The sequence below is a fragment of the Vicia villosa genome, linkage group LG1, assembly GCF_029867415.1.
Source record: "Vicia villosa cultivar HV-30 ecotype Madison, WI linkage group LG1, Vvil1.0, whole genome shotgun sequence".
NCBI lineage: Eukaryota > Viridiplantae > Streptophyta > Magnoliopsida > Fabales > Fabaceae > Vicia > Vicia villosa.
The window spans coordinates 14,644,971-14,660,546 of NC_081180.1; the positions used below are offsets into that span (position 1 = coordinate 14,644,971).

Sequence of the window (15,576 nt, forward strand, 5' to 3'; positions counted from 1 at the left end):
TATCGTCGTGCGAAGCAGAGTACATAGTTGCTTCTCTCTATGCATGTCAAGCAACATGGATGGTGAATTTGGTCGAAGAGATTACAGCAAAAAACCATGGAGCAATTACCCTGAAGATCGATAATATGTCAGCTATCAATCTGACAAAGAACTTGATAGCACATGGTCGAAGCAAGCACATCGAAAAGAGATTTCATTATCTTCAAGAGCAGGTAGCTAAAGGGAAGATGAATATGGAACACTGCAGAACTGAGAATCAGATTGCAAACATCATGGAGAAGGGAGTGCATGTCGAAGTATTCAGAAGACTAAGAGCTATAGTGAATATAGATAACTTAGACACAATGAATTAGGTGATGTGTTGAAAGTTTAATTCCTTGTGTCGAAGCATGTGCTCGACAAATACAAGGAGGTGTCAAAATATCTAGGTAGTTTGCTAGATAGGATTTCGAATAAGGCTTATCTTAGAATGAGGTTAAATTCTATTTTGGGGTTTTGTCGTTTTGGGCTTTATTTGGCTTAGGGAGAAAGCTAACCTAAAACTATAAATAGGGAGTGACCCTTATTATTTGAAAACGATTATAATTCACAATTTTTGCAGTTGCAAGTGAATAACAAAATTTCCACAGTTTGTGGACTGAGAGAAATCTGTAGAAAATCATCTTCTTCCTTCCCCTTATTTTCGTAAACCTTATTTTTGCTTCTCAAATATTCTTTCTTTTCTTTCATTGTCATTGCATAGTGATAGAAATTCCTCAAAAGTTTGAGGTGAATTCCAATAGATATTGCTTTCTTTCTTGAAAGACAGTTGAAAATAGATTGCATATAAAAGAGAAAATAGTAAGCATAACAACTGTACAAGTTAATGAGCAAAACATACCTATGACATCGAATCTTCATGTCTCAACCTCCACTTAAACCCTTTTTCCAAAAACAGAGACTAACCCAGTGGCGGAGGGAGAGTATATTAAGGGGGTTCAATTGAACCCCCTGTTTTTTTTAAAAACAGTCCAAATTCCTATATAATTTGCTTTTTGAACCCCCTCAAAAAAGAACTTTGCACCTTTACTTCAAAATTTAAATTAATCATTTGTTCTTATTTTTATATTTCCTATTTTCTCTAGTTCCAAACTCTTTCAAAAAATTGTGGTATTTATTTATTCCATCAAAAATTTTAATTTAAGTGTATACTATTCATGATTATTTAATATAATGATATTAGAGTTTGTTTTATTTTCTAATAAACTTTAGAATTTGCTCTCTTTAAGAGCGTTGACATTTTATTTGCCGATACATACTAGAAAATACATATAAAAAATATTTTTCTTTTAAATTTTTTTCCCTAAAATTCACTTCATAAAATATTAATTAAAAAATTATTAAAAAATTCTTGTATTATTGTACTTATAAACTCAAATATTAATTTAAAAATTATTAAAAATACTTATGAACTCAAAAATCACTTAATTACACATTGTCACTTAAATACTGGTGAATTTAAATCATGAAAAAAATAATTTTCTGTGAGTTAAACTCCTTAAATATTGATAAAAGACGTATTCATTAAATTTTATATAGAGTTGATTATTTAATACTTTCGCATAAAAAACATGTAGAATTTAGTTGTAAAGTATGTATAATTTTATAAATAAAATATATTTTTTAATATATTGTTATAATTATTAACTAAAAATTTTAAATTTGCACCCTGGACCAGGTTCCTGGCTCCGCTGGACAAACCTAAAATAAATTAATAAAATAGAGGGATTGATAAATAGAAAATGAAGGATAAACAACAGTGAAAATCATATAATCAACCATCAATGGTGGAAATCAAACTAGATTACATTGCATACTTACCAGATTTAAAGACACATGGCCTTTGAATGAACAACTTTATTAGTTTCATTTTCCATAAACATGATCTCGCTAGAAAACCATTAAAAGTAGACTCCGAAAAAAAGTCTTTATCTTCCTCAGCTGAAGTTAAGAACAACTTGAATTGTCAAACAAACCATTTAGTAGTCAAGTTTTTGTTTCATACTATTGTTATGTCAAGTTATTACAACCTGCAATGTTTTGTTTTATATTATTGTTATGCATTATAGTTAACTTTGCTACTAATTTAATGTTTTACTTTTATAACAATAATTAATTAATATATAATTGTAAATTAATCATAAAATTTTTTTTATAACAATTTTTTGAAACTGAAATTAATTATTTATAACAATAATATATTTATTTTAAGATGTAAAGCATATAAAAAAATGATGACATTCAAAATTTTACTCGTGGAACACACGGGTACACGCACTAGTAGTGTACTAATAGACTAATAGTATATAGCAATGCTGATCTACAATCAAACTATTAAAAAAAAAGTCTACCAATCTACTCAAATTATTCTTTTTGTTTCAACAATATACAAAACAAAAAGGACTAAATTGTCTTTTCTTTATCCAACCATTTTATTCAACTTACCAAACAAATCAAAATGCAACACATGTCCCCCAATCTTTCACTTTTCAAATTATCATTTTTCTTTTCTCTCTCAAATATTTTCACTTTCATTTTAATTTTCTCTCTCAATTTTCTCTTTTCTTTTTTATTTTTTAAACATAAATAAACTAATAAATTGAATTAACATAATTATTAAAAATATTATTTTCAAATGTCAAAATTATTCATAATTATTAAAAAAATATTTTCAAATGTCAATATTTCTATTTTCTCACTGAAAACTATCAGCAAAATACATATTTTATTTTAATTAGCAATTACTTTTATTTGAGACACAAAATTCTTATTTTCAAATGTCAAAATTTTTATTTTTCTCACAGGACACTATCAATAAAATATCTACATGTTTATTTAAATAAAATCTATTTCATATAAATAAATTTGTAACGACACACAATTAGTTAAATTCACGCAATTTTTTTTTATAAATATTGCTTTCAATATGCATTTGAGTATAAAACCACCATACAAAATTATTCTAACATATGCAAATGCATGAATATTGTTATTCTTTATATAATTATATTTATCATTTAATATTATAAATATCTAAACAAATTATTTATATATATATATATATATATATATATATATATATATATATATATATATATATATATATATATATAATATAATATCAACTAAATGTACGTACGGGTGATTTATTAGTTATTTTATAAAAGAGGTGGACTATATTTTAATTTTTAATTTACATTTTAAAATTAAAAACATTTAATAATAAGCAGAACTTTGTTGAATTGAAATGTTCTACTACTAAATAAAAAATTGATAAAGAAACCGAATATATCCAATAGCTTACAAATTCTAGAAAGTGAACCTTGAAGACAAAGTCACAAAGCAAAAGAAAACACCAAAACCAATCGACACACGTAACTCGTGCTGTTCATCTAAACAAATTCAGCTGAATCTGCAACAACTTGAAGGAGACAGAGAGTGGAACAAGTAAGAAAAATGTACGTAGATCACGCGTTCTCGATTTCCGATGAAGACATGATGATGGAGACATCTTACACGGCGAATAACAAACCGCCGATCAAGGAGATCGGTCTCGCCATTGCTCTTCTCGTCTTCGGAACCCTAGGGATCATCATCGGTTCTCTCATGGCGTATCATCACGTCGGCGGCGACACCGCTCACGGTAACGACCGTTCTCTTTTTTCTGATTCTGAATTGTTATTTTGTTTCATAATTGATTGAACAAGTTATATCTTGTTGTTGTTTCTTATTAGAAATTAGGGATGCTTAAGGATGAAAAGGGGAATTTAAAGGATTTTGATATTGTGTTAGGACTTGTTTGGAATGGAAATAATTGTTTGTTCTAAGCTTAGGAAGAATTTCTGATTATTTGTAGGTAGTTTTGGAGAATGTTATATAAAGAAGATTTTAACAAGAATCTTAATTAACTTTTTAATTTGAGCTTATACATTCGCAAAATCACTTGTAAGACTTTTTAGGGCTCACTAGCACTTACACCTTTGAAAAAAACATATGTAATTACGTTTAATTTATTAATTTTTTTTAAAATTATTACAGTGTTCTGTCAGTATTGGTGCTGTGTTTTGAGTGTCAGTGTTTCATAGGTTTAGGAGAAATTGTGTAAACAACTTATATCATGTTTTTAAGCTGATTTTAGCTTATTTTCATAACATTTTTCAAATAGTTTATAGTTTCTACGAAAACATCTCCACTCTCTGTCTTGTCTTTTGTTATATAAATAGTTTATACATTAGCAATCATATGATAAGTCCTCCTCATGTTAAGTGTTGAATTAAGTTGTGGTATGTCCAAACAAGGCATAGGTTGAGAGTAGCTAGAAAACTTAAATTACTTATTGTCTATCAGTGTTATCAAATATCCGCAATTGTGGCGCTATGGTGGGTATACGTGGCAGTTTTTGGGCTCGCTGCAATGGTAAATATCACCTGATATTGCTGGTTTTTCCGCCATAATCTGCTATACCGATGCCGCATAGCTTCTAGTATGGCAGAATTTTGGCTCTCCACCATGGACAACACTATTTAATTTAGTTTAGTATCATTCACCTTTTGGTTTTAGAAGTGTTTGTAGAAAAATTTATCTTGTGTAGCTCTTACTCTATTTTCCGAGTAACATGAGAATAATTGCACTATAATTTTACCCGAGCATATGATTAATAGCAAGTATTTTGGGTTTTGTTGTTGTTTTTGATTTTTTTTATTGAATGATCTATAGGTCTTTTCTTTGCAATACTGGGATCGATCTTGTTCATACCGGGCTTCTACTATACGCGGATTGCATATTATGCTTACAAAGGATACAAAGGGTTCTCTTTCTCTAACATACCTCCTGTATAGTCTTCTCAAGTAGCATCCTTGTGTATAGATCTTCTATGGTTTTCACTTTTTTTGTTGCTCTTTTGTTTATTTGTTTTGCCTTACATCTAATATATATTTACATGGACTACAAATGCTCTGAACAAATATATTTACAGCTACTAAGAATTTATATTGTTCTATAGAATGAAGAATCAATCTTCCTGCTTTGAAATATTTTTACTGCTTTATAGTCAAACTTCTTTTATGGAATCCACCCTATCTCCCGTTACCTTTAGCAAATGCTGTGATGAATAATAGAAGCATGGTTTTAACTTTTAAGAGTTTTTTCCTTTCTTTTTTCGCTTACTTTCTTTTGTTAGTTGTTAAAGTTCAAGAAACTCATAGGGTATGGGTCAAGTACAACTTCATGTCTTTGAATTGAATGCATAAAAACCTGCATACTGCTACTGCATATTGAAACTTCCAGCATGTGCATAATATTCCCCGATCAGGATTAAATGTGCACCTTTAGTTGAGCTAAGGAAGTCGCAGCAGTAGGTTTAAATGCATGGATATTTTGCACATGGCTCATAAGAGGTCAGATGATAGGGAAGACTATGTATTTACCTCATAGTAGAATGATTCTCATACTTAATTAACCAATCAACATAGAGATTGACTTCTCAAAACACATGATACATAATAAGTATGGAACACAATAGATTAGACTATTAATCTTTAGAAGTAATGAATTGTATGCATGAAACTCTAACTAAATTTTTGGGGTCAACAACTAAATAGCCTTGATACTATGTGATTATGCGATGGCTTTTAAACGACCATGTTGTAGAAGAAGAGTGATAATAAGATGATTATTGACAAAGCTCAGTCAATAGCACATAACATTGACCATCATTGGAGGAGAAATTTGCAAGTCAGTTAGTCTTCACATTCAATTTCAGAAGACTTGGTTTTGGAGGTTACCATAAGGATAAAAAAACTTTGAAAATGACTAAATATATCATTCAAGAAGAGATGAATTCATCTCACTAAGACTTTGATGATCACCTTGAAAATGACATTACATTGACTTATTTCTGAAATTCTTGGGGCTGGCTGGATTATTCTCTTTCATAATAATAGACAACATTAGTGTTTTCACAATATATTCATCTATGAAGGCATATCGAATAGAAAGATTCACAAATTCTCAAGAAGATTCTCCTATCTTTTCTAAAATGTGCTTGAAGAAAAGAAGTTGAAATAGTTCTCCTAAAATTATATAAATGTTTTGCAAGACTACTACATGAAAAAGAAAGGAAATTTCTTTGGCCACCTCCCAACCTTCTAGTGCACCTCTGGTGAAAAACCCAAACTACCCCTGACTTCGGAAATGTATTTTTGAAATGCAAGAAAAAGGTGTTTTCGGAGATGCATCTCCGAAAGCGCCTTTTTTTTTTTAAAAAAATTGTCTTATTTCGGAAGTTCATTTCCGAAAACAGCATTTCGGAAGTTCATTTCTGAAATACTGCGCGTTTTGCAGATTAAGCAAAACAACCCCCCTCCCCCAAATCATTTACCCTAATTTTCTTCCAAACTCAACCCCAAAGAGATTTTTCTGCAAACCACTTCCAAGCTACATCAAAGGCTCCATCTACTTGCTCTATTACATTCAAAAGTCCTCCAATCTATTCAATCGGTAAGCATTTTGATTTTAAGATCTATGATTAAAATTTATATTAGGGTGTTTACAAATAGAAAAAAATGTATTAGGTTAGGTTTGTAATGATATTTAGGATGTTTAGAATGTGTAGACATAGGTTTGATTTAGGATTTTGGGGTCTGCCATTGGAGGTTGCAGAGAAGTTCTGCGCAGGGGTGTTTCGGAAGTTCATTTCCGAAAACACCTCCATTCCCAGTTTCGGAAATGAACTTCCGAATTGTATCAGAAGTGCAATTTTTTTAGTTTTTTCTTCTGTCTCGCATATTAATCGATTTCAATTGTTTACAGGAACATGTAAGGCAACCAACCAGCACGCATCAGACAGGGTAGAGAGACCCAGACTGCGTCGGTTAGACGCGAGCGGGCGGCGGCGCAGCTGGCGTCGACACAGGGACGGGGGCAGGGCCGGGGACGACGTGTGCGAGTTCCCGTGGACGTGGGAGAGGGTACCTCTACATCTGGATCTAGGAGTCGGCTGGCTCGGGTATCTTCTTCCCGCCAGCGAGAGGAGGAGGAGGAGGAGGTGGCAGTGCCATACCACGAGGCGGAGGGGTACCGGATGTTGACCCTCCACCCGAGGAGGAGGATGAGCGGGAGGACAGCTACCCGGGAGGGTCCTTTGATACTTCCGTGCTGATTAGCTACCACGATCACGTCGCTCAGCGTATCTGGGAGGGAGAGGTATTTTTTATAATTTAACCGTTTATAATTTAGACGTTTATTCGATATTTTCTTAACGGTCTATTTAACATATGCTTTTATTTGTTTTTTTTGTAACAGGAGAGAGATCCTTTGAAAATGGTGAACCACGCCCGGAAGATTTTCAGTCTGTTTAAACCAACTGCTGAGTGGTTTAACGACGCAGTGAGAGGTTCAGGGCTTAGTGGGCTCTGCATGACGGGGTACACCACCATCAGCCACGACATGCAGGGGGCCTTTGTGGAGCGCTGACACAAGGAGACGTCTTCTTTCCACTTGCTGGTTGGGGAGATGACGATCACCTTGCATGATGTGCAGTGTCTTCTCCACCTGCCGATCAGGGGGCCACTGTTGACCCACTCCCGGATCCAGAGGGTCGAGGCCAGTGAGTGGATGATGCTCTATTTGGGTATGGAGCCCGAAGTTGCCGACTTCGAGTGCATCACGACAAATGGGCCTCATATCCGGTTCACCACACTGAGCTGCTATTTCGAGCACCACCTGGTGGCGGCGGCCACTTCCGAGGCAGAGGGTGACGAGCTATTTACACAGTATCACCGCGGCTGCGCTCTCCGGTGTGTCGCACGCTCGCGAAAAATGAACAGAGTCGCCACCAATATATTTATCCCATAAGGGAAAGGAATATCAGAAAACCTAGCAAAGGAAGGAACAGGGTCTTGCGACCAGAGAATAGGGTACGGGAGTCGGTTACGCAAGGGGAAGGTATTAGCACCCCTCGCGCCCATCGTACTCGATGGTATCCACCTATGTTTGTTTCTATCTAAAGGGTGTGTACTATGTCTATGTCTATATGTGAATGCATGCAAAAAAGAAGTACGGGGAAAAGAAGGAAATATTTACAAGTGTGCTCGTTCAAGCCCCGCGACTTGATGCCTACGTATCCTTTTCAGGAATCAGAGCGCCGTAGTTCGGCTCCATAGTTTTTGTTTGTTTTTGTGTTTTTTAGTTGGGCGGAGTTAACGCTCGCGCTCTTGCATAAGGGATCGACCTAGGATGCAATAGAGCGGAGATAACAATGCCCTTAAGAGAAAGAGGTGAGAGGGAGATTTTGAGCGTTTCGAGGAAATCCCTTAAGCAAGGAAAACTCGAGTTACTCTCTGGTTTGTGTTTTTTAGAAGTTGGGAACTTACGCCTGAATTGAATCCTTAAGCAAGGGAGATCCAAGTGTCATACCCCAAATTTGTCCTACCATTTTATTTCTAACTGGCTTAGGTTTTGCATTCATGTACATACTTCATTAGGTCATCGACATAACATCATGCATCATTAATCAATAAGATTGGCATCGGAATCAAGGATCTGGAATTATTAGGGTGTCATGGCAATTTTGAGGTGTACATATCAAATAACACTGATTCATCTTGTGATTCTTAAAGCATTGGACTGTGAACGCAGAGTTTGGATTCATGGTTACTGTATACTTCAGGACAAGGCTTTCCTCTATGCTTCCAATATTATCTTCAAGGAGAAACTTTGTCAAGACAAAAGAGGAATCAAAGATTAATTTGCAAAGTGTAAGTCAGGGTGCAAAGATGAGGTTACATATCCATGTTGTGATCAAGGCATTGTTATCAGTCGTTGCTTGCTATGCGGGTGGTTTGGAAAAGGTCGGATCGAAGACAAAATTTCATCGGAGATGGTAAGATTGCCATTATTATTCAAGACTAGATGAAAGGTCATATTGAAAAATTCATTCATGATATTCATTCAAGAAACCGGAAAATTTAAATCCAAATGAGGGAAACCGCTTTATCACTTGAAAAAGTCAATTACAAGTCAACTACAAAATTCCATTGCCAAATATTCATGTTCATTATAAAGCCCAACTTCATCATTACACAGTATATTGGAAAAACTACAAATTACACAAAAAGAAATACCAAATTGCAACAAAAAAAACTAGAGGAGAAGTAATGAAAAAGATCTTAAACATATGCTTGGACAGCTTCATGTTGCTAATACTTCTTCAAGCTTCCATGGCTTGTCATCCTCATGTCTCCATTCCGTGTGGTTTTGATACGTGTGAGCGCAAGAGACGACATAGTGCATAATTCCAACCCTGCACATGATCCAGTCAAAGTCAATAATCAAACATCAACACCATGCAAACTCTATTCAAAAATCAGTCCCTGCGACAATAATGGAAGAGACATTCAGGGCTTGAAATTCATGTTCAGATTCGACATGCTGCTACTCTCATTCAAACAAGAGAAAAAGGGCTGACAGTGGAGCCATCATCCATACACAGTTCAGCATCGAAAACAAAGAAAAGCCAGCAGTTAGACTATTATCCAAAACCTCTGTATGCTGCCAACAAAACCTGCAACCTGCAGCACACACAAAAAAACTCATGTTCACACAGCTGGTCAAAGAGAAAATATCTAACAATTTCTAACACTTCCCATTTTTAACCGGAATACGCACAGTTCAGAATTCTACGCGTATCGGATATACACACCTTGCTGCTAATTCACATAACCAAATAATCAAAGTCATCACCCTGCATCAAACAAGAAAGGGATAACCAATTCAGTACTTAAAAATCCACTGCAACATTTTTGTACATAACTCAAACTATTTCTAACCTATAAGTTCTAGAAATTAACCCTGCATCTACAGTCTACTGACCAAATACACGCAGCCCTGCAAAACAGTCCCTGCAACGCATAAAAAAACCAGTCAACCATACACAATTAACCCCTGCATTATACATTCACAGCATCACAATCGAAATCATACTAGCAGCTTGCATATTAACCCCATACCCTTTAGTTTCCAGCCATAGAATTCATGTTATGCTTCAAAACCATGGCACTGCATCAATGTAAAAAGACAATCAGAAAAAGGCATTGCAAGCTGCAAACAAGGTCCCACACTCAAAAATCAGAAAAAGGCATTGCAAGCTGCAAACAAGGTCCCACACTCAAAAATCAGAAAAAGGCATTGCAAGCTGCAAACAAGGTCCCACACTCAAAAATCAGAAAAATTCATTGCAAGTTGTAAACCTGAGTCCCACATCTAAAAATTCCTAATGATTGCCCAATCATTGTCCTATAAAACCAACTCCACCCACCCATAAGCTGACACCTAAGCACTATCAGTCCTCACCATTGTCTCGCTTGCAGACTTTGAAGGAAAGATTGTGAAACCTCAGTTCAAACGCTCTCATTGCTACCCCCAACTAACCTCACCTCACCACACGCGTACTTTCAGAGCTATTGAAGTTCATCACTAGAACTTCAATAAAGCTCACGCTAAACCACCATCCCCATTCTCAGTTCAGTTGCTCACACTCGTCTCACCGCAACGACAGCGATTCACAAAAATTCGAAAAAGGAACACTCAAAGAGAAGAAGGAGCGAGGAAAGAGAATATTGATGCTTACTTATCTCGCCACTCGATAGAAGAGTTCCACACCTTTCAGGTAAGTCTTCAATCTTTCGAATCCCTGTTTGCATCAGTCTTCCATTTTCGTCTCCTTGTTTCCACTCGTTGAGCTCCTGATTGCGTTAATTTCGGATTAGAGTTTCAAAATCCCCTTTTGATTTAAGCTTATTTCTGAGTTCTTTGAAACGATTGATTGAGAGATGAGAGAGTGAGGCAACGAAGGGGACATTAGGAGGTAGTAGTTGCTCACGGCGGCGTTCAAAACGCTCGCCGGAGAGGCCACCATAGCGCGCCGTTCGCGAGAGGGAGAAGTCTGAGAGCGAGGTGAGAACGAGAGAGGAACGTTCGAGAGTGGGAGGTGAAACGGCGGTCATTTAACCCTAATTCTCATCCGATTCCTTTTAATTCACTCTCCCTTTTTTTCAATTTAATTAATAATTTTGTTTCTTCTCTGAATGCTGGATAATTGGTAAAACTGGACCAAGACAATGACTATGGGCTATTCTCGCTAATAACACCCCCTTGGCCCATTGTCCATTTTTCTGAAAACAAGTTATACTTTGCAAAAATTGCTTTTGGGCCAGACCTATGGGCCAGCGCCCAATTTCTTCTCACACCATCAATTTCAGTATTCACCCCCCTGTTTCCTTTTATTTTTCATTAACAATTTAGATTTTAATTAGTTTTTGTTATTTCTTTTAGTAATAAAAATGCTGATTTTTCTACTATTGTTTTAGACCTTTAATACAATTTTTGACGTATAAAAATGTTCATAAAAAATAGTAATTGAAGGCTATTTCTTTTAGTCTTTTTAATTGTTGCAATTTAAATTTTCCCACATAAAAACTCATAAAAATAAGTAGATTTTAGGTTGATTTTGGCATAACTCATTTCCTTCATAAAAACCATATAAAAAAATAATAGTACTTTTAATTCACTTTTGTGCTATGCTTTTGACTTGTTCGATTTTATGCTCTTATGTTATCTTTGCAATATTCTACTTAGCGCTTTATTTTTCATGCTTCTTTTATTCCTAACCTTAGGTAGAAACCATGATAACATAGATGTAGAAATTAGGACTAGTTCCCTTTTTGCATTCTTTTTCTTTTACAACCATAAAACACTAATAAAAATACTTGAATAAAATCCCCATAAAAAATACCAAGAAAACTCATAAAAAATGACTAATAAATACTTTGACTAATAAAAAGGGAATGGAAGCTTGTAACTTCCCTTGCTTAAGGGATGTTCGAGTGCTTGGAGCTCCCTTGCTTAAGGGTTCCATTCAGGCGTAAGTTCCCAACCTTTAAAAAACACAAACCAAAGAGTAACTCGAGTTTCCCTTGCTTAAGGGATTTCCTCGAAACACTCAAACTCTCTCTCTCTCTCTTCTCTCGCTTTCTTAAGGGCACTGTTATTTCCGCTCCATTGCATCCTAGGCTGTCCCCTTGTGCAAGAGCGCGAACGTTAACGCCGCCCAACTAAAAAACACAAAAACAAACAAAAATATGGAGCCGAACTACGGCGCTCTGATTCCTGAAAAGGATACGTAGGCATCAAGTCGCGGGGCTTGAACGAGCACACTTGTAAATAATTCCTTCTTTTCCCCGTATTTATTTTTGCATTCATTCGCATGTAGACATAGACATAGTACACACCCTTTAGATAGAAACAAACATAGGTGGATACCATCGAGTACGATGGGCGCGAGGGGTGCTAATACCTTCCCCTTGCGTAACCGACTCCCGTACCTTGATTCTCTGGTCGCAAGACCCTGTTCCTTACTTTGTTAGGTTTTCTGATATTCCTTTCCCTTATGGGATAAATATATTGGTGGCGACTCTGTTCATTTTTCGCGAGCGTGCGACAGCTGGCGACTCTGCTGGGGATGTTGCTAGACCTGTTGCTGGTCCATCCTTAGTGAGTCGATCCTAGCCTGCGTTTGTTTGTTTATTTACTGGGTGTTTACTTGTTTTTATGTCTATACTTTGTACATATGATTGCATGTTTATTTTCTGCTTGCATATCATGTTTATTTCTGTTTGCACATCATGCATATGGATTATATTCTGTGTTCCTTGGGGTCTTCTGTTCTGTTTTGCAGGTGGGGGGTTTGTATGAGGTAAAAGGCCCACTACCCAGGCCAAGTGACACATAGGATTAGCGTGGATGCTCATGTTGACTACCGTAGCGCTTGCTATGGATGAGTTCAATATGGGGTACCACAACTGGGCGAGGTTCTTTCATGGAACACTGTGTCTGGCACGCTTGTTGCCTCAAACACTTTGTACCCCATGGGAACTGTAGACCCTGGTGACCATTAGGGACCACCTGTCCGTGTCTAGAATTCATACTCGTGAGTTTGGGGGGGACAGGATACTAGCCTTCATCATACCCGGATTTTCACATTGCAATCTGAAGCCGAAACTTTGAACTTGTCATACCCAGTGTTACTCAGATATTCAGAATTGCGAGAGGCACTCAGTCTCTCACCACATTGCACCATGACACATCATGTCACTGCATCCACCTCACTTCATTTGAGGAGAATTCTAAAGTCCACTTCAAAAAATAAGAAGAAAAGAAAAAGAAAATGAAAAGAAAAGAGGATATTTTACTTCACAAAAAGAAAAAGAAAAGAAAATATGCAATTACGAATGGACTTTAGGATTCTCCCGGTGAAATGCATTCCGCCATGTCATTTAACATGCATGTTTATTTATTTTCAGGAACATTTGGCTTTGTCTCCGACCAACTCATGGCTCCTCCATTGAAGACTGGTAGTCGCAACATCTCCTACACATTTCTAAATCCGAATCTGGATTCTCTCGACTGTTTGGTTAAGAAGATCACGCCGGATGAAACAACCAGGTTCCGTGAAAAGTATGGGTATATTCTGAGTCTTCTCAAGATGCCGTTCACCAAATACGAGCAAGAAGGAGTTCATACCTTGCTTCAGTTCTACAACCTTTCTCTCCGTTGCTTCACGTTCCCTGACTACCTTCTGGTTCCTACATTGGAAGAATATTCTCTTTTCCTTGGTGTTCCGATCAAGAAGGGAGAAGTTCCGTACTATAGCACCATGGAGGCTCCCACTTCTATTGAAATCTCCAAGTCTCTTTATTTGAGCAAGTCAGTTGTTGATGCAAATCTCTCCGAAAGAGGAAGATCTCAGGGTTTTCATATGGAGTTTCTGGTCAAAAAAGGGTGTGATGCTGCTGAAGCGAAAGAATGGGACACTTTTAGGGCTATCCTGGCTCTAAGTATCTATGGTATCCTAATGTTCCCGAACGTGCCTGATTTTGTTGACATGAGTGCAATCCATTTGTTCATTCTGCAGAATCCTGTTCCTACACTCTTGGGGGATGTTTATCATTCAGTTCATCAAAAGAACCGTCAAAAGAAGGGTTTGGTTAGATGTTTTTCTCCTTTGCTATACCGTTGGTTCAGATCACATTTGCCTGAACGTGGAGCTTTCGTTGATAGAAGGCACACCTCTAAATGGGCTGAAAGGATTATGGGACTTAGAGCCAAAGACATTGTGTGGTATAACAGATCTTTGGAAGACAAGGAGGTTATCATGAGTTGTGGAAAGTTCAACAATGTGCCCCTCATGGGTGTCAGAGGTGGGATCAATTATAATCCCGTCTTGGCTAGGAGAACTTATGGATATGCTTTCATCAATCCTCCTGAGCAATCTGAGATAGCTGAGAACATTTTCTATCATGTGGTCACCGACAATGGGCAGATGGCAGAAGCTGTACAAGCCTGGAATAATATTTGTTGGAGAGACAAGAAGCATTTTGGTCAGAGGGACTGTGCGACTTATGAAGACTATACTAAGTGGGTCGAAACTGTGGCTAATACCCAAGGGATGCCTTTCCCTATTAAGGATCCTTTGTACCCTCCTGTTGGCGCACAACCCAACATTGTCTCCATGCCTCGTTATAATCAGACTGTTGAGCAGAATCGGAAATTGACTGAACAAATGGAAACAATGCAAGTTAAGATGAATACTGATAGGCAAGAGAAGCTTTCCGCTCTTCATAAGTTGAAAATGAGAGAAATAGAGCTTGAAGAATTGTATGCTAGAGGAAATACTTCTCAGAAGAGGCCAAGAATGACTGTGAATTCTAAAACTACTGAAACTCAAGAGAAGAAGCTGAAGGAACATTACGAGACTCAGTTGGCAGATTTGACTAAAAGACTCCAGATTCAGACTGAAAAGGCCAATTCAGAGAAGACTCGTCGAAAGAAAGCAGACAAACTCTTGTTGGATCGCCAGAATACCATAGAGAAGTGTTATGAAGAGATCCGAAATCTAAAGGGCCAGATAAGAGAAAAAGACCAGAGTAATGTCCAAGTTCAAGAGGAAGCTAGGTATTGGGAGGTGAAGAATCGCAACATGGAAACAATGCATTTCAGAAAAGACCTGCTGATTCAAGAGATCATTAAGAGGCCCACCCGTGCTGAGACCAAGAAGCTCTTTGAAGAAATGAAGACTTGGAGCGATAAGAACATTGGAGATAGCCCCCTTCGCCATTTGGACATGGGAGATCCTGCTTGAATGTTGATTTGTTGTAGAATCACCACCAGATTTGTTGGATGGGATTCCTGATTTTATTTCTGTATTTGTTGGCTCATGGGGAGCAGAATATTTTGTACTTCAAAAACTTGGTTGTGGAATTAATCGATTATGCTTCCTTGTCCTGTTTGTTTATCTCGGTTGTGCTTATCTTGGGTTTGCTTCATTATCTTCTCCGTTATCTTGTGTTGTTGGTTTGAGACAAAGCTAAAAAATCTTGAAAATAATAAAACATGCACACATGCACCCATGCACTCATAGCATATTGCATTTACAGGTTTTTATCAGATTCTAATTGGGGTCCCTTCCAATCCTCAGATCTC

At 36.8% G+C, this 15,576-nt stretch overlaps 2 protein-coding genes across 2 annotated transcripts; both read left to right on the plus strand.

Annotated features, from left to right (window-relative positions):
* Positions 1–3,346: 3,346 nt before the first annotated feature.
* LOC131601449 (uncharacterized) lies at positions 3,347–5,072 on the plus strand. The gene is made up of 2 exons (XM_058873263.1): positions 3,347–3,682; positions 4,756–5,072. The coding sequence occupies exons 1-2, from the start codon at positions 3,496–3,498 to the stop codon at positions 4,875–4,877; spliced, it is 309 nt and encodes a 102-aa protein (XP_058729246.1). The 5' UTR covers positions 3,347–3,495; the 3' UTR covers positions 4,878–5,072.
* Positions 5,073–13,426: 8,354 nt separating this feature from the next.
* On the plus strand, positions 13,427–15,235 carry LOC131650984 (uncharacterized). The gene is made up of 2 exons (XM_058920689.1): positions 13,427–14,626; positions 14,777–15,235. Exons 1-2 carry the CDS (start codon positions 13,427–13,429, stop codon positions 15,233–15,235), a joined length of 1,659 nt encoding a protein of 552 aa, XP_058776672.1.
* Positions 15,236–15,576: the final 341 nt, after the last annotated feature.